General features: G+C 41.8%; 1 protein-coding gene across 1 annotated transcript in view; it reads left to right on the top strand.

Annotated features, from left to right (window-relative positions):
* GAD2 (glutamate decarboxylase 2) overlaps positions 1-19,952 on the top strand; it is a gene marked incomplete at both ends in the record, with an annotated part of 35,334 nt that overhangs the window by 3,609 nt on the left and 11,773 nt on the right. The window contains 5 exons of the mRNA XM_084281326.1: positions 2,311-2,401; positions 3,238-3,350; positions 7,407-7,522; positions 15,624-15,703; positions 19,233-19,287. Coding sequence (XP_084137452.1) covers positions 2,311-2,401; positions 3,238-3,350; positions 7,407-7,522; positions 15,624-15,703; positions 19,233-19,287 — 455 coding nt within the window. The remainder of the gene's footprint in view (positions 1-2,310; positions 2,402-3,237; positions 3,351-7,406; positions 7,523-15,623; positions 15,704-19,232; positions 19,288-19,952) is intronic.

Raw genomic sequence — 19,952 nt, 5'->3', positions numbered from 1 at the left:
GTGCGTGTGAAGGCATTGCATGTGATAAACCTCTCGGTGTGGAGCACAGCTCTCCCACCGCCCCCATGTCCTGTGTGTCTGTCATGGTCACCGCTTTGTTCCTGATGGCCAGGACAAACGAAGCGCCTTTCAGGCAGGAGGCACCCGAGCCCTGATTTCTGAGCCCCTCTCACAAGCTCGTCTTGCCCGGAGCCTGCCTGCCAAGCAAAGCCGCAATTTTCTGCAGCTCGCTCACATACTGGGGTGCCACAGGGATGGAAATCCCCGGCGGCTGGGACTGGGGTCAGGCTGGCGGAGTGGGTTTGTGGCCGTGGCATGCTGAGGGTGCGTTGCAGAAGAGCGGGGCACTGAGGGAAGGCGTCTGTGCAAGCAGCAGCTCCTTCTCTGGAGATGTCACTGCAGGGAGGGGACGTTACTACAGGGAGTTGTTACTACAGGGAGAGCGCTGCACCCCCCTCCATGCTCCAGGGCAAGGCTGTCGCATCCCGCCCCTGTAGCCAGCCCCTTTCGTCCCCAAAGCGTGAGGTGGGCTGTGAGGTTTCCGTGAAGAAACAGGCAGTGACAGCGAGGGTGTCCCCTGGGGCTGGGTGCTGACAGAGAGCTGCTGAGATGCTGCCGTGGCTGCAGATAGGAATTCTCTCGTTCCGCAGCTTTTCAAGGTGGATTTATTTTGTAAACAAGAGTCTTTTTCTGGCCTCTTCGAGTCTTCTAAAAATTCGCCAAAGGCTTTCAGCACATAATTCCTTGCTGATTTCTGGCAGAAGTTGGGAGCTAGCTAGGAGCTTGGCTGATGTCGAACCCGAGATACAAATACTGAAATCTCAAAAATAAATAAATAAATAGATAAAACAGAACATCACGGGGGAAATGCAGAGCCCCTGGTGCAGGACGGCTGTGGCTGTGTGTGGCTTTGATGGCAGTAGCAAGGCACACACGTGCCCCAGAGCCACCCACCCAAGGGGAGAGCAGGGGCCAGATCCTGCTCTTGCTGCTGGGTCTCTGGAGGGCTTCGCCCACATGCCCCAGGCGGCACTGGTGGGGGAAGGAGGCAGCTCAGGGCAAAATGCAGCCAAACAGGCCAGAGAGAGCACCGGGTTTGTCACAGACGAAGGATGCAGGGACTGGATTTGGTTCCCCGCCCCCCCCCAGCCCCTTATCCCTGTGCTCTGCCCCCAGAGCCCAGCCAGTGCCTTTGTGCGCAGGGAGCTGGGAACCGGGAGTGATTCCCTGTGCTGCTCCATGAGCCGCGTGTCTGTGCCTGATAAGGGACCACCGGAGACCAGAGATAAGTTTTCCCTCGGTTCTGGGTCTGCGTTTCCTCAATCATCTTGCTCTATCTTTTGTTTTCTGTGGTGGCAATAACAGAGCCTCGTCTGCGGGTCAGGACAGGTGTTTTTGAGGCAGAAGAGGCTTTCCTTCACGTCAGACAGCATTTAGATAATTGTTAACCTTCCTTAATTTGCACTGGTAATTGTGCCACTTAACAGCAGCTTGCAGGGAACAACTAGAAAAAAGACAAAAAAAAAGGGGGGGAGTTTTAATGGTTTCTGTTCCTTGGTTTAATGTCTCCAGACACATTTTTAAGAAAAATCTCTGACGGGATTTTGGAAAAATATCTGGAGCCAATTAGATTAACCACATAAATGGACAATCAGCCCATTGAGGATATTCTTGTGCATCCTCCTGATGTGGCAGCGATGCTGGTTTTGTTTAAAATCACAATTGCAAGCAGCCAGGCTGTTGTAATTGCAGCTTGGCAGGGAAGAAATGACAAGTACCGCCACCTTCCCTGCCATCTTCCTGCAATCATCAGCCTTTGAGTCATGTGCAGAGCAGTCACCAAAATGTTCCATTTTCTCATTTTGCCCCATCTATTATAATCATTAGCCATTCATCACTGATGTTATATGTACTGGCAAGCTCCTCAGATGGTGTCTCGTGCGTGCCTTTCAAACCTAGCCAGGCACAAACCCATTCGGTGACAACATGTGACACACGACCAGGAGTGAGCCTCTGTTTTTGTGAGGCACCATCATGCTCATTTTCAAGGCACATTGAAAGAATAATGGGGGATGCCGGAATGCATTATTCTGTGCTCGGTGAAATTACTCAGATTTACTTCATTTGGAATGAGAAAGAAGAGAAATCCTGCCTTTTCCAAAATATATATATATATTTTTGCTGTTTGCTTTATTTCATACCTTGAAAGCACTTCCTTCTGTATAGAAATCCTTAGGTAAATACACTGCTCAGCACTGAATAGTTCCAGTCAGTCATCAGCCTTTTGATAACGTTTTCCATTTTATGCAGGGCATCCTAGATATTTTAATCAACTTTCAACTGGATTGGACATGGTTGGGTTGGCAGCAGACTGGCTGACATCAGCAGCAAACACTAATATGTAAGTAGCAGAATTTTTTCATGATATTAAATATCATTTTACAGTTATACTGTACAGTATTAACTGGTATAGCTGAATGGAAACAGGAATACTTTAATGTTAAGCGTGCTAGAAAAACTATTGTCTTTTTTAAATGATTGCCCTACTTATTTACATGAAGATTTCAACATTGTTCTGTAGACTGTCTTCTATGAAATTCTATCATAGAAATATGATGTCGGCTTTTCTAACCCCCCAAAATGTACAGAAAAATTATTCTAGTGTTTTGCATGCATAAATATGTGAAATGGAAGGTGTGCTAAGAGAACAGTTGCATTAATATGGGGGGGTAGGTATAATTCATACTCAGAGCACTTAGAGCCATTGCTTTCTGTAAAAAGGAGGTGCAGAATTTAAAATGTTTTTGGTATTTTTTGCACTAAGGGGCTAGGAAGCATTTTTGTGCACTTGCTTTATGAACAGCTTTACGAACTGTCTTGTCATCATGAACAGGACTGTTAATGTGCATGCATCTAGATATGCAAATAGGTTTTGGCAAGGCAAAGGTCTGGTTCTGGCCAGCAGCTCTTGAATTCAGGACAAAGCCTTGAGCCTGGAGGAGGTGGGCATGATTTGTTTCACTGAACTGGGTAGAAACAGAGTGTCCAGTGCTCTTGGCATTTTTCCTTTTAGAAATCTGACACAAAATCAGAAGAAGATTATCAGAAGTGTAGTAAAACAGAACTCTACCCAGTGCAAGATAGAGTGTATTGTGGCTATAATGTAATGTAATATTGGTAACAGATGTGTTAGTGTTGTAGCTCAAAGCATTAAATATGGACATTACTACATTTCAGGTTCACCTATGAAATTGCTCCAGTGTTTGTACTTTTGGAATATGTCACACTAAGGAAAATGAGAGAGATGGTTGGCTGGCCAGGGGGCTGTGGCGATGGGATATTTTCACCTGGTACATGATATTTCAAGCTTTCTTTATTTTTCAAACTATGCTATGTGACATCCCCTGTAGTTGGAGATCAAACATCATTAAATATGCATGCTCAAGAGGACACTTGCTAATAACCACCAGTGGCCTCTTTGAGATAAAGTATTGCATGTTTATGAATTTCAGGGATGTGATTATGAGAGTCTGTTTGAGCAAATTGCACTGCATTATAAGCAGCTGTTATGGCACATGGGAAACGTAATCAGAAGAGACATTGCCTTGCAGTTTTGCTTTGCCCCCACTTTCCATGGATTACATGAAACAGAAGGAATATTGTATTAATAACGGAGCAAAGAAACACAACAATGCTCTCCATCACTGCAGGGGGAATTGGAGTGAGGAGGGAAAAATGTAGCATGCCTTTAAGCAAATTGAGTGGATGGGTAGGATCCCACCCATGTTACAGTTTGCATTTAGCTTTCCACATGTGAGCTGGCCTTTGGGGCTCAGTGGGGGTACCTGGGTGGCTCGTTACCCTGAGTTCTTGAAGGCTCAGAAACCTGGTTCCTTCAGGGCACATCAATAAGGCAAAAAATTAGTGTAATTAACTGTGGAGAAATAATTGACTCTTAACGCATATTACATTGTTAATTTTTTTTAATCATTCCACTTATTCTTGATTTTTACTTTGTCACCTCCTATCTCACTCTGGAACTTTGTTGCTAAAAATTTTGGCCTATCTGTCTCCCCAGATTGAAAAAAATAAATAAATAAATTACATTAGGCAGAGCATCTTGGCATGTCAAAAGAGAACAGACTGATAGTTCGTGGGGAAGGAGGTCTTCTGGAAAAAAATGTTCATTGACCTATTAGAGAGGAAAAGAGCATTTGGACTGTCAAGCCAAAGGAAAGACCTTACAGATAACAGCCTAGGATGTATGAGCCTCCAAGTGCACGAAGGATGAAGTTCATGCTGTGTGGAAGATCAAACAAGACTCATTTGGTGCTGACCTCTGGCATCTGAATGCACATGAAGGAGGTGGTGCAGGAATTTCGGGTTGGTCCTTTCCACAGAGGTGGAGAAAAAGGCTAGGAGAGTTTACATTATTTCTCATTGAGTCCTTATGTAAAAAACAGTGAGAGCAAAAGCTCTGACAGCTTCTACTGTAGTGCTTAGAGGTCCTGACCAGAGCCATGATCTGGAGATCATGATCCATCACACAGGACAGCATCTAAACATGTATCATGAGCCCAATTCCTAAGACAATGTTTTTTGAAATGTAACACTGATTGGTCACTATCCTGACCTGACAAAGTACATCTGGTATTCAGGTCCTCTGTTTTCAGGTTTCAGCCAGGATAGCCCTGCCAGGCTGGCAAGGGACCTAGTGAGGGAGAGGAGAGCAATAGCAGTGCTGCTCGGCAGGACGGGATGGGCAGAGGCTGGGCACAAATCTGCCCCAATCTGGTATGCTGTGCTTGAGATAGCATCAGTCAGGAAATGTATCTGCCTCGGGAGGAGAGAGATCCAGGTCTGACGTCTGCAGAGCTAGGATGCTACCTGGCATGACGGATAATGGAGCTGACTTCATTCAGCTGTAATGCCGATGCTCTCAGGAGCAATGTAGCAGTAGGAAGAGAAACAAACACAGGGGGGAAGGGGGGACGTGTCTTCTGTGTTTCTGAGCTTGTTCTCTGAGCTAAAAGTAAAGGCTAATAAATTCATGTCTCTAATTCTTCTTCTCTTCTATCTGACTAAGCAGCGGGTATCCCCAGTTCCCAGCCGTGCAAGCCAAAATAGGTCCTGAGGCAGCCAGAGCTGGGGCAGGCAGTTTTGGGGCCACCAGCAACACCAGGACAGGCTTTCTAGCAGGCACATGTATATGTAATGTCTGGTTTGTGGAAAGTTCATGTTTCTAATTCACTCTTTAAAAGGAGCAATACCCAGGGTGCAAGTTCTGCTTTCTTAGACAATAATCAAAATCACTTTATGCTGTCTCCTCTTTTCAAACCATCACAGCTTCCAGTGAAGACAGAGAAAAGGTTCTTGCTCTCTGCATTCTCTGCAATGAAACGTACAGTATCGATACGTGCAAAACATAAAGGCCTGATTAGGATCTCCAAATTTTGTTGGTGTGTTTTGTTGCCTGCAATTAACGGTGGGTGTAAACACAGCTGCAGAATTAAAGGCAGAATGTGGGCTCATTAATAAGTTTAAGGTAAAATGGCTAGGTAATAAATAGTAGGAAAACCTGGAAACCTAACATTTCAGTCTTGATTCTTTTGACACCGAGCCAGTGACTTTGGACAAGATAGGCCAAATTTCTTCAACCTGGACGCCTTAGATCAGTCACCTAAATCATCAACAGTAGCTGCTGCATGACATCTGCATGTTTTAGGGACAGGAACCTGACCATTTCCTCTAAATCTCTCCATTTCTCATTTTGTCATTTGTCAAAAGAGGTGTAGAAGTATTCTCATACCTCTCAAGGTATTTGAGAGAGGAGGAAAAAGCAGCCCCCTGGTCTGTGCTGAGCCCCGTACCAGCAGTGCCATTTCTCTGTTCACCTGGATTCACACCAAGGCCCGTGTGGTCAGGGAAAGCCCAGAGCAGGGGTGGCCTCACTGCAAAAGCATAACTAGGACACTGGGTAGAAGTGAAGGGCAATGCACAATTTCTGTGAGCTCTGGAAAGCAATATGTATACTTCCAGCAGGATAAATACAAATCATGCATGAGTCAAAGCTATGTTAAATTTACCAGCACATGTAGTCTGCTGGTATAACATGTTGTAATGTCACTGCTTTCAGCAGAGATATCTTGATGTGTTTAGGGCATGGATTTTATTTTATCTCTCTTTGGCTGTCCAAGCATTGGGTATCTACCCTGGGCCCATTACAGCAGCTCCTGTCTATTCAAGGGAGAGGGGTGGATGCATCTGCAGTGCACAGCATCCCAGCTACTGCTGAGAGCTACCTTAGGATGAGCTGAGCCATCCTCTGGAATTGTCTGCCTCATGCTCTTCGCTCTATTTTTAGATGGATGAAAGTTAGGTTGCAGTCAGACCTGTTCACTTAAAAGCCTAAAACCATAATCAGTATACACTTTCTCTTTGTATAAATATATATGCATAAGCATCGATATAGAACCGATCTGTATATATATGCACTATATATACAGGATAAAACTGATGGGTTTTATATATACATGTATGTTTGTGTGTGTGTGGCTGTGTGTGTTCATATGTAAAAGTACCCAGACTCTGCCTCAGGTTCTGCATTATATTCCCATAGTGCTCATGCAGTATCGATGTGTAGTCAAACGCTGCTTGACTGTAGGCACAGAGGCTCAGTAAAAATCTTAGAAAGGAAGAATGAAAAGCATGCTTTTAATGGATGCATTGATAATTTAAATACAGAAACGAAATACTGTAGACCTGTCAGCTGATGCTTGAAATGGGTATTTTAAGTAAATGTACCTCAGGGATTTTAAGGACAGAGTTAGGGAAATGTGACTTTTTCCCCTCGCTCCCATCAGGACAAATGAAAATAAAAATATATTTTGGAATGACACTTTTTCCTTTCTCTTCCTTCTCCCCCTTCAGTTATCCAGAAGGCAGTATTCATTGGGACACACTGTGTGGGTTTCTTCAGAACCAGGGCATGAAATATCACCCTGCTTTGGGAAGGGAGAGCATGGGTTAGGTCGCTCTTGGAAGCCTCCTACGAAGTTGCCTTGTGGTGGCATCTGTGGAAAGGAATGGGGTTATTGTGTAGGTGGCATATAGAAAGATAAGATTGGGGACTAAAGGAAAAATGATGGGAAAAAAAATAGGATAAAAGGAAACTCCAGTCACTTTTTTTGCAGTAGTGCTTTATGCATAAATTGTTACCCAGGTGTAGTAGATCTGTTATTGTACAACCCAGCTGTCAGGGACCTCAGGATGAAGAAACCACATTTCTGCTCTTGGGCAGAAACGTTAACATTAGAGTTAGGAAAACTGTAGCAAGACTTATCATTTGTACTGGAATGGTATTAAAATGCATAGAAAAAGTAACAGTGTATTACTGTGGACTCCAGGTGGTGCCATATCTAACATGTATGCTATGTTGATTGCACGTTTCAAGATGTTCCCAGAAGTTAAAGAAAAAGGAATGGCAGCTATTCCCAGACTGGTTGCCTTCACATCTGAACATGTATGTGTTTCTGTTTTTTTCCTATCTGGTATACCTGTTTGTATGAATTCATGACAAAGAAAATAGCTAAAAAAGAGTTGGTAGCCAACTGTCTTCATTTCTATTATTCCTTCAGTGGGAATGAAAAAATGGGAAGGGGCTGGCTTCTCAATAAGTGGAGGGATGAGCTGTGGACTTCTCTTTGGCTGGAATCCAGGGACAGCAGGCTCTATAAACCATTGCCCTTCTTTTTATTCTGCCTTGGGTCTCTACCAACACTGATGTGGATGGGAAGGACCACAGCAAGCAGTGAGAGCTCAGCATCGGGCTTCTGATTATCTGGTGTTTGGGTCCTAGAATCATAGAATGGCTTGGGTTGGAAGGGACCTTAAAGATTATCGCATTCCAACCCCCCTGCCATAGGCAGGGATGCCACCCACTCGATCGGGTTGGCCAAGGCCCCATCCAGCCTGGCCTTGAACACCTCCAGGGATGGGGCATCCACAGCTTCTCTGGGCAGCCTGGGCCAGTTCCTCAACATTCTTACAGTGAAGGATTTCCTCCTAATGTCTAGTCTGAATCTGTCCAGTGACCCGGATCCCTTGGGGACAGCAGATCCCCATGCCTCAGAGTACTTCTAGCTGACCCGACCCTGCTGTTCCTTCGCAAGAGGGTGATAACACATGTGAAGACAGTTGTATTAGAGTGCTCTGTGTAGAACCAGCAGCTGTGGTATGCTGTGGGGCACTGGGCTTTGCTGTGGGTCTGTCTCTGAGTGAGGCCCTCAGCATACCAGGGTTCGCTGCAGGCACCAAGAACTGGTTGTGCTGAATGGGGGTTTCTGAGGTGAAGGGAGGTGGGTGTCAGGGGACCAGAGTGCCCATGTGGGAGAAATGTGGGTTTTTGCTTATATAATAACCATGTTTTCTGTCATGCTAAGTCATGTTTCTGTGTGTATTGTGGGGATTATTTGGACTTTAGGGCCATTTAAAACTCCTTGCAGCTTATAATGGAGAATGTGCGTGCAGGATGAAGCCGGGGGGGAAAGGGTTGTACTCAGTAAGGGCTGTGAACTGTCTTCAGGCTTCATGGTCCATTTCTAAATTTCTTTTCAGCAAGGTGGGCTTGGCAACCAGGACTCTTTGATGACTGAGCTCAGCAGGACACCATCCATGCTGGGTGACTACATCTGCCTGGCTGCCTTTTTTGACTTATCAGAGAGTGTGTTTCCAGTCTGTGCAATTGAGAAGAGCTCAGTGTCCTAACAACTGATCAGAAATACTTGGGAGGCAATCCCTCCAAGCATGCCTTTCATGGCATTAGGATGAGATACAATACAGAACGGCAGGCTCCACGTTGCAGAATAATTGCCCCCAAAGCAGTCGGACAAAAAATATTCTATGAGTATGTAGCAACTCTCCAAAGTTCGCTGCACAGCTAGAGATCCATTATTCATATGAAAGTTACAAACCTAATAAGTATTGCAAATAAGGTTCAGCATGATTATTTAAAATAACAAATCCTATTAATCATTAGAGAATTTCATTGTATTCATAGCATTGGGATATTAAACAATGAGCCAAATTGTGCTATCAGTCTCAAAATAATGAAATGAGCTTTAATAATTGTGTTTTCATGCCAAGGAAGAAGCAGCTCCCTTAGCAAATTAAACATTCCAAAGTCAAATATACCAGTGAATCCACAGGCTAGCATCTGAAATGTTACATTTTAGAAGTAGCCTGAAATTGCAGTTTTGTCCTTTCCTCAAGCAAGTTTTTATAAAGTATGTAATAGTACATCTTCTAGGGAAGATGAGAAACCAAGCTAAGTGAAGGCAGGAACATTTAACTCTTAATTACCCAGCAGGCAGGGATCAAGGTTTAACCTTCAAAATAGCAGAGACTGTTAAAGGAATTGCAGAAGTCTATACAAAACAATCCGTTTTTAGTTAGAAAATGTCATGCAGAACATGAATAGATGGTAAGATACAAGAATGGCATTTGTATCATTTATCATGTCATGCTGATCTTCTGCTTCCTTTCAAATTCCCCAGTCTGATTCTACTTTCTCCCTGCCACAGTTGGATGCTGTTGTACGATGATGACCACAGAACAAGCAGTCTTTAAATGGCATACTGTCGTTTCCCCATGATCTGCACATAGCATGATAGTAAACAAAGCTTAAAGTCACTGTATCTGCTTAGAAACATTGAGATTTTTTTCTTGAGATTTTTCAGTCGGAAGCAAAGATTCCAGTATCAGCAGTTTTCAGACAAGAATATCAGCATCAAGGACCAGACTCTATTTTAATTTCTGCCAATCTATAGTTTCCGTTATTATAAATGAGTGAAGTTACTCCACAGTTGGCACCAATATTACAGGAATCAGAATCCAGCCTCACTCTGATGCCATGATGGTTTCAGCTGCCAGTGGAGAAGAAGGGAAGGGAGAAGTAATTTGCAGCTCCTCAGTAATTCCCTTCCTAATTTAGGAATCATCATGTGCCTAAATTAGGAGCCTCACTCCCTGCACAATCAATCAGTGAAGAGAGGCATCTCTGGGGTGAAACTCAGAGCATCCAAATTAGGAACGTAAATGTTGCTTAATTTAGATATTCTAAATCACCTTCAGGAGGGGTTCACCTACTTCTGTGCATTAACCATACAGAGACACCCATCTCCTGATATACACAACCTACATTGGGTGCCTAAAGTAGGTTATGTGACTACTCCAACCCTGCACCTGCCTGATAAGCAGCTTTTCCCCAGGCTGTTCAGTAGGACTGTGCCATCTCTTACACTCTGATTCTGTTCATTTCTGTTTCACCAGGGACAGTGAAGTACATTATAACTACTTAGGCTGGGCTTGGCTCGGGTATAATTGCAGTGAGGTGCACTTGCACTCAGAACTTAATTTAGTCCTCTGTGTTCACCATTTCATCATCAGTCATTCTTGATTCTGCACTGGTGCAGGAGCAGAGTGATGTCCTTCAAGGCAGCTGTTCTGGACTGCTTGTGACGCAGGAGACCTTGTCTCAGATGGGTAAAAGTGATGGATGCCAGTTGTAGAAACCTATTTTAGTCTATCGTTCCACACACAATGAAAAATCTAAGGTGAAGGCCTCCTCCTATGTCCCCGTTGCATCAGCTTTAGGTTGGTGTGAGTGTTCAGATGAGCGTGTCCTTTTTTTGCCTTCTCAGAATATTTTAATTGATCCATTTGTCTACAAGGCAAGTGCTATTGCATTTTAACCACTCCAACTAGCACTCTCCTAGACAGCATCTGGCAGTAACTGGGAATAGCATGGATCAGAACATCCCTGGAAGGTGAAAAGGACAAAGTCACTGTACTCTGAGGAGAAAAGGGCTGTGGAGAGGAAAAGTTTAGATGCAGAGAACTAGCCAGATTCCCATTACAAAGCAGTCCTTGGTCCTTTTATCCAGTTAGAAAGCCAGCAGGGCATGGAGAGGCTCTTGCTTCCTCTGGCATCCCCCATTGGCATGGCTTTTGGGGTGAAGAGGCTCCTGCCTGAGGCTTCACTGGCAATACAACTCCAGCAGCCACTGGCTGTGGTGAGAGGATCTGGTGACCGCTCAGGCATAAGAAGTCAGACCTGTAGACAGACAGACATAGCCACAGGGACCTCATCATCTGGGGGAGAGCTGGGAGCAGTGGCTTGACCATGGTGGTAGGGTAGCACCCTTGCATGGACAGTGCGTGTAGCATCCCCACAGCGATCAGATTAGTGGAGGCAGTTTGTGATAAATAGCTGCTTCAGCTTCTTGCACGCTGATTTCCCTTCGTGGACAAGGCCCATTACATACAGGGAGTACAGAAAACTATACTAGTAGCTGCAGGAGAAGGATATTTTTTGTCTGAACAGTTGCTGAAATCTAGCACAGAGATTGCTGGCTATAAGACAGAAGGAAATGAAAATTGACTTCTGTCCCAAAGCAGACAGTTTGACAGACCTCCCTTTCATACAGACTTCAAAAGAGTCTGATTTTGTTTCACTGTAGATAGGAAAGCCAATCTCTTTGTCCCAGCATTGCTGTGACACGTGATGTTGCTCTCTAGCCAGGTTCCTTGGAGGCAACCTTCAAAGCAATCCAAGTGCGGCCAGTGTGTCAGGGCTTCCAGGGAAGGTTTGAGAGGCCTGGAGAGCCCATTTTCCATTTGGTGGCATCAATTATGAACCCATAAGATACACTTCTAAGCACATAGAGTAAGTAGGGAGTGGTACTGTTTCCTCACAAGGAAATTAAAAATCAAACTTGAGGATTCAGGCATTCTTCCTTTGCATTCCCTAATATTCAATAACTAGAAAAGTTTTGATTATTTTATTATTATTATTATTATTATTTATTGGTATTCAAAGCCAGAGGGAAACAGTAAAAAAGCTGGTGTTACTTGAGGAGCAACTTAATTCAAGTAACTCCATTCAAATCAAAGTAAAACTGTTCTCCAGAAAAAACAACAGTCTGGAGCAGCCTATTTCAAAGCAGGTATTAGTCATGTAGGTCTTACCCTTCTTCTGGTCAGTATTTTTTGACTTTTACATTCCCACAAAACCCTTGTGAGCTCAGTGCAATGTTTCTTGTCCACAGGTAGCACTATAAAACTATCAGCACTGGAAAAAAGCAAGTTGTGAGTCTTGCTGGATTAGTAAAGGACTATTGAGTGACATCTTTCAAATATGCAAAAGGTCAGAGTATTAGAATGTTGTGCAGAAACATTAATATATTAATTTCTTTCCTGATGTTAGCAACTAAGTTTAAAAATTGAATAGCAGTAGCTAAAGGAAACAATAGCAAACATATATCATAATGGTGTATTTAAAATGTGGGACATGGTACACTTTTTTTGTAGGCAACTGAAGGAAAATCTATAGTTTACAACGAGACTTTAGAGGTAGGATTTATGTCACTTAACTTTAATCACCGAAAGTGTAAACATTTAATCTGAGTTAGTCTATGCACTTTTTATAGCCAATAAAAAGAGATAGATCTGCAGAAGACAACTCATCCCAGTCTAAAATTGGTGCCAAAGCCTCAGGGATGCAGTGCCTTCTGGAGGTACCACTTCTTCCCCACTACTGAGGGAACCCAAAGAGCTAGCCTAGAACAGGCACATATTTTTAGATGCTTCAAACACAGAGAGGAGACCAGCCTTTGCATTCAGAGATCCTACATTATTTCAAGCCCAAGGGAGGTGGAGAGGAAAGCACATTCACCTCCTCTGCTGGTGGGATGAGGCTGGGGGTCCAGGTCTGCAGGACACCAGAGTGCCATAACCAAACCTGCAGCCCTCAGAGAGGTTTTGGTTCCTGGGTGGCTCAGCTTGCTCAGCATCTGGGATCTTGCTGCTGACAAGCTCCCTCCAAATAGCTTGTGTCACTCAGGATTTTTGTGTGCTGCCATCTGAAAAACCAGCCATGGCTCTGGGGTGTACAGCATGAGGACACTTCTTCGTGACAGCTTCAGCCCTGCCAGATGATGAGCGAATAATTCAGCAAGCTATAAAAATAGAAGCATCTGTATACTAACACGCTGTTCATTTAAAATAAAAATGGCATACTTTTCAGCATTGTAGCAAAGTAGCTTCTAGCAATACTAGTTCTTCCTTTTTCCAACAGGCTTATTTCATTACTGCACCTTTAATTACTTTGCAGTGTGTTTTTACTTTACAAAGCTCACTATGAGAAAATGGCTATCAAACTTGCTCCTAACAGCACCTGAAATTTCAGACAAAGGGAAGATTTCCCTGACTCAAGATCACTTTTTTTTTTTTTTCTTAATTTTTCTGACCATTAATATGCTTTTGTCACTAAGATTGACTAAAACTCTCTTCCTCCTCATTCACCGCTGAACTTCAAATGTATTTGTCTTCAGGGAGAAAAGAAATGCTGGGGATGTATGTGTAGCCTTCCAGCCAACCTTTTGCAGCACAAGGGTGCTTGAAGGAGGAAGGAAAACGCAATGACATCCCACTCCCACCCGCACATCCTCCTGTCTCTGACAAGCACAGGACAGGGGAGAAACGGGTCCTGCCTGCTTCTCCTTGCCTGGTCTTTGATTCAGGACTGGCATCAAGCAGTCTGTCCCATCCTCCCTTTGTGGCCCTGGCTCTCCCACCATAGGACTTCAGCTCTAACTCCATCATGGCTGTGTAATAAGCAACAGTGTTCAAGCTCACTTCCTCACAGGGCTGAGCAGTCTGTAACCCCCATATTCCAGAATGGGCTACATTTAATGTTCTTCTTCTCCCTGAATCTGTCAGACGTTCTGTGTAACCAGGACTATTTCCACAGATCTTTCTTTCTCTTACACCTGCATATTTTTCTATGTCTGCTTTTAGTTGTGCATACACCCAAATTTTCAGCATTGTCCCAGGAGCACTGAAACAAAGTTCAATAATCGTCATCATTAGTAAAGCCTTTTTGTTCTTAAAACTAAATTTTTTTTTCACATTAAGTTTCATCCTGGCTCTTTTATAGCCATTCAGGCAGCTGGAGTGATTCCTCCAACGTTACCCTGAGACACAAAAATGTAACCGCATACATATATCTGTGCCTGTGTACAGAGACTGAGCAATTTCATATTCAAAGTTTGTTTAGAAATTATAATTGCATTACCCTTCCATCCACAGACTTGTGTATTTCTTCCCAATTTATCTCTAAACCTGTTTTGGTTCCTGACCACTGAATTCCCTTCAGCATGTAAAAAGCCTTCAGGCATCTGAGATATCAGCAGTACATTCATTTTATTCCCAGTGCTCTATTAGCAGTGCCATGAGACTTCTCAGCAAGGCAGCTGAGCTTGGCCATGTTCCAATGGATGCCTTTGAGCACATGGGCTTAATTTTCTTCCTCATAGTAAACCATTCAAATCCATATTTCCTTTTTTAAGGCACTTTGAATAGTTCTATTTTCTATTAGGAAAATGAATTACAGCAATAAATCTATTTTAACTAGTATGGAATAAGGAGCAACCTTAACAAGAGTAGTCAGGGCTGCTAATGGAAATTACCCGAGTCATTTTTAAAGCACAGTGATTTTTTTTACTTAATAAGTTGAAGGCATGTTGCAGTTCTACTCTTCTTCCTCTCTGTCTTAAAGTTGATGTAGATTTGACATTAATTTCTCAAAGTTTTCATAATCATATGGAGCTTTTAAGCATGTTGTGAAGTCCTTTTGACTTCAAAGCCTTTAGGTAAAGCAGATGCAACCGTCGAGCCCAGCTCTTTCCATACAATTGCACTGTAGTTGAAGCCTTCTGAGCTAACACTACTGTAGTACAAAGAATAATTTCCCTTTTTTTTTTTTCCTGATGTTTGATAATCTGTAGTTAAAATGGCTTTGGACAATATCATTACAGTTCTATTTGAGTTAATAGAAAATATGATTCTTGGTGGTATAATTTGATACAAAACTATTTCATTATCGTAATCACTAGGGTTTTAGTTACAATTATAGACCAACAGGAGTTAAGTCCTATGAGCTAGAGAAAATTAGGCTGACTTGCACGCCTGAATATAGTTTCCACTTTTCATCTTGTACATACAGATTAACTAATAGTCTTACTAATATAATAGCCCAGTCCTGATTTTAAGCTGCAATAGCTCTGTTTATTAATGGGAGTTATTACTAGCTTTCACTGGCATGAGATCACAATTAAGATCCCTCTCTTAAATTCTCTCTGTATGTTATTTGGCCAGAAGTTATATAGCAGAAGCTCGTCACTCTTGATGCCACAAACCAAATGAATTCTCTAGGGGAGAAGTTTTTACTTCAGAGAATCAAGTACATTGCTGAATATGTACCAGCAATAGGCAGTGCAAGTACGCATCAAGGACGAAATTTGGATCCATCACCAGCCACAACTGTGTATTTAATTCTCTAGGAGTAAGTCTAGATCAGAGTGGTTGCTGTTTCTCTAATCAACTGTAGTGACCCCTTATGAAGCCTGAAATTACAGTGATCAGTTTCAAAAAAGTCTATGACTAGAATTACTGCCTGTGTGGAACATCTTGCTGAAGGGCTTGCAAGACTGTAGTGTTTTATACTAAATTGGATAAGAAATAGTAATAAAAACAATAAATAATAATAAAATGTATTTTTTCAGAGTCACTTTTCTGTGAAGAAAGGAGCTGCAGCCTTGGGTATTGGTACAGATAGTGTGATTCTGATTAGATGTGATGAAAGGTAAGTAAAGATGCCGAATGCTACTCCTTTTATCAGTGCATAGAAGAGGATCATCAGGTACTCAGCTCAGAGAGAGCATATAGGATACAGTCAACAGTTAATATAACTCACTGTAGGGCTGTCATCTTCAGCAGTGTTACGCTGATTTATCCCACTCAAGGAGCTGGCTCTATCTGTAAGCATCTGTATGAATCAGTTTCTGGAGCTCATCAAAAATCTTAAAGTTCCTTCCTCAAGGATTTCTGATATTCTTTTTTTTTTTTCCTGAAGTGAAACAAAAAGTCAAACTAGCAATCATTCTTTATACATTCTCTTAAGAAGCCATGAAGGTTTTGATGAAAATGTAGCATTTAAATACTGTCACATTTTGAACCAACAAAAGGAGCTGAAATGAGTTTTTTAAAGGAGTGAAAACTTGAGGAGCCTTTGCTAATGTAATTCTATCACCTCATGCCCTCACCATCCTTCTCAGCTGTACTACAAGTCACCGGAAAAGTGGGATGTACAGTCTGTTCAGTGAAGGGTCTTCCCAGCGTCATGGGCAGCATAGGCCAACCAGGGAATGGCCCCTGGAAAGGAGTAGACCAGCAAGCTACCTACAGTTCCCATAGGTACTATAAAATTGGTTGTAAATAACTTCTTAGCTCACTCACGTAAAAGGTTTCAATTCTCTTTGAAAACCCATTTTGTGAAAGTAAAGGAATGTTAACAAAATCAACATGATTTGCTGAAGATTTCCAATTTAAGGGAAAGCACATTTTCTACAGGACAAAAAATAATTGAAAGTATTTATCAATTCTACTGAGAATCTTTTCAGTAAAGTATACTCTTACTATGAGTCCCAAATATCATTGTTGCAAGGTACTAAATTATTTATGGCTCTAGCTTAAATTGAAGGTTTTACTGCAGTTAAAATGCTCTACTCCCACTGTAAAAGGAGAGCACCAACTAAGCAATTTACAGTGCTAATCATAGTGCCTGCACATTGACTTGTGGACTTATTATTTCTTTATTAACAAAAGACTGAACACACCTTGCAGAGGAATTAATGACAACCTCCATACAACCAACACACATCAAAGTAAATCTCTAATTGTTTCTACTCACTAAAGACGGACTTGAATAAATGAAGTCATGCCTTCCTTTTCTTCTTGTGCAAATTCATTGTGATGTTTTTTTATGAAGACCACAATGTTTATCCAACCCATCCTGAAATAAGCACTAGGATTATTGTATTTCTCACCAAATCCCAGGAAGTGACACCACGACAGAGCAGGCTGTTGGTGCAGGATGTGGGCTGATGAAGTTGTAGACCTTTATGAGGGTGAAGAAGCACCATGAGATTTTTTTTGACATTTCTACAAGACCAAACATCCTTCTTGGTGGCTCCTCTCTTCCCCGTCTTGTTCCACACCCACCAAGTTTGCCTGGTTTTGCTGTATAATGCGACTATGTAAAGGTGTGGTAAATTTCAGCCATGAAAACATGCAGAAAATTGTGTTCTTGCTCATGTCCTAGACTAGGCAACTGTATATTTCCATTGCCTCTTTCATCACCACACACATGTATTGATAGTAATAGCATATTACCTGCAGGTTTGACATCAGAACACTTGTCTGATACGGCAGCAGTGAAGGCTGTATGCAGACATGGGTACGATGAGAAGACTTCGACACCAGCAGTCTCCATCCTCAGCGTCCTTTTGCTGCTGAGTCCCTTCAGCCTTCCCCAGTAGCCCTCCTGCTTCTGATGCTGCCTAGAACATCTCATATAACCCCCATGCTATGTTATTTGGGTGAAGTTTGTATAAAGACTTAATTTGAAGTACTTCAATACTGAAGTACTTCAGTACTTCAAAGCCTATTATTTTTCAGTGCATTTTAAGACTTTCAGGTCATCTGCAGTCAGGTGACAACAAAAGAAAATGCTGTGCAATGTTGTTGGCCGTTTCCTAGATTTGGAGAAGGGGGTTGTGTGGGACTAGACTAAAAGCCTACTGCTAGCTTCTTGGTAAAATTTGGCATCGCTTGGACATTGGACTCACCTGACCATGAGTTCCTGCACATGTTCAGTATGATCAGGAACTAGCTGATCACTTACCTTAGTACAAATTTTGGCAGTGAAGGGGTCTGCCCAGCTTTGTGTTTTCTTCTGTGCACATCCTTAAAAAACTCGAAACCATTAAAGACCAATATCTAAACTATGTTTATAGGAGGAATTCAGAACCTTCCCATGGCATGCTTTTTTTTTCCTTTATTCCCATAACAGACCCAGAAGCAGTTTTTGAAAATGAGACAATTACTGCTCTTGTCTGAATCTGTACAGGTAATTGAGGGAACTCAGAATGAGTTCAGTACTTTTTATACTTTGAACTTGTATTACAAAATCAGGGCTAATTTTTAGAGTAGAGCTTTTCTAGTTTCAATTGTTCTTTCATTGTTTTGCGTAAGTAAAATGAAGGACAGATTGTGCAAAAAATCCATCAGTGCAAACCCATTTCTACTGAAACAGTTACTGATGTATTATGGGGTGTGTAAGGATTAAAACTTGTCAATCTTAGTATCTTATTATCAGAAATTAATAATATTTTATTTTATTTACATCCATCCAGATACTGTGAAAGCACCATTTTTTAATGCAAAAGTAAAACTAAAACTCATAGTTTTATTTGTTTCCTAAAACTGGTATTTCAAGCTGTAGCAGAAGTTTTTCATTTTTATTTAGAGCAACAGGAAATCAGCCATTTAATGAAAGAAAAAATACATCTAGCTGTACTAAGAAATGAGGAAGTCCTTCAGTGTATATATATTTTAATCTAAATGGACAACACTTAAACTCAGTGAAGAGTTTATTCCTGTAATGTGGGGAGCTGTCATGTTTGTATTGCCATTATGTGTACTCTTTCTTAGCTAGTCTTGCTTGTGGCTAAAGCAAAGAGAATTTTAACCTCAGCATTCAATATTAGCTCTGTTTTACCTTGCACTTAATTCACTTGCAGGATTTCATAAATTAGCCGTCGAGCCTTTTACCACTGAGTCTGAATCTCAGGTAAATGGTTCATGCTAAATGTTTTGGAAATACAGTATACAGCCAGCACGAAGGGCTTAGCAGTGCACTGTGTCTGGACTGGTAGATTCTTCTCATCGCCATGCAGTTCTGCTGGCATTTGCTGTGCCTGCTGAAAGGTACTGTGGTGCTTGGCACCCAGCAAGCATCTTGGGACCCTGGGCTGAGCCCCTGCCTGGGAGCAATTCCCAGGGCTGTAATTTAACGCAGTCTTTAATAGGGGGTGGCCCTGAGATAACTTCTCTCAGTAACCATCACTGTGTTGATGCAAACTGGTTGACAGAATAAGCCGGCTGAAAACATAGACTAATGGACAGCGTCTTTCTGAGTTCTTCGATGTTGCATAAGCCATGGGCAAATAAATCACTTTGTTCCTTTTTTGGGGTTTACTGTGAAGTGAAGAAGTAATAGCAAAAGCTAATTTTCAGGATCAAAATTGTAATATAACTTTCTTTTGTCCCAGAGGGAAAATGATCCCATCAGACCTTGAAAGGAGAATTCTGGAAGCCAAACAAAAAGTAAGTTTACTAGCATTTATGCTTTTAAAAAAAAAAAAAAAAAAAAAAAAAAAAAAAAAAAAAGTACAGAAGAGAGAAAGAAAAAAAGAAAAAAAAAAGAAAAAAAAAAAAACAACAACAATAACAATAATGTTACAGCGTTTGCTTTCTTGGTAAAATTATATAGGCTTACCCATTAACTTTTGGTGTATTTCTTGGAAATGTGAGCTGGTACTTAGGAAGGTAAGAGTTGCTGAGAAAAAACATTTAGAGCTACTTCATAATCTTCATAAGCTCTTTGGCTTTTTTATAGGTATTTCTGCATAACATCTCCCTTTTTCATTTTATCAGCCTCTGATGCAATTCCCCAGCTGAATATTAGCAAAAACAAAGAAATCATCTGGGGAATTCACATGTACTTCAATGCACTGAAAATATTTCTCACAGAGTCACCAAATCAATGGAAGGTAAACTCAGATCCACGCACTCTCTAAAGTACACTACTTTTGTATGTGTTCGTTAATAGAAGCTAGAATTAAAACATCAGATTGCAGTACGCAATGGACTTGGCTCTGTTCCTTCAACAATTTTTATCTAAATAGTCATTAGAAACACAGTATTAAAAGCGCAATAACACAAATTTTCATTAAGAGCTCACTTTGTCTAATAAAAGTAATACAGTATAT

Source organism: Netta rufina, assembly GCF_964035555.1.
Source record: "Netta rufina genome assembly, chromosome: 2".
Classification (NCBI taxonomy): domain Eukaryota; kingdom Metazoa; phylum Chordata; class Aves; order Anseriformes; family Anatidae; genus Netta; species Netta rufina.
This window is presented reverse-complemented; position numbering and strand designations above follow the sequence as displayed.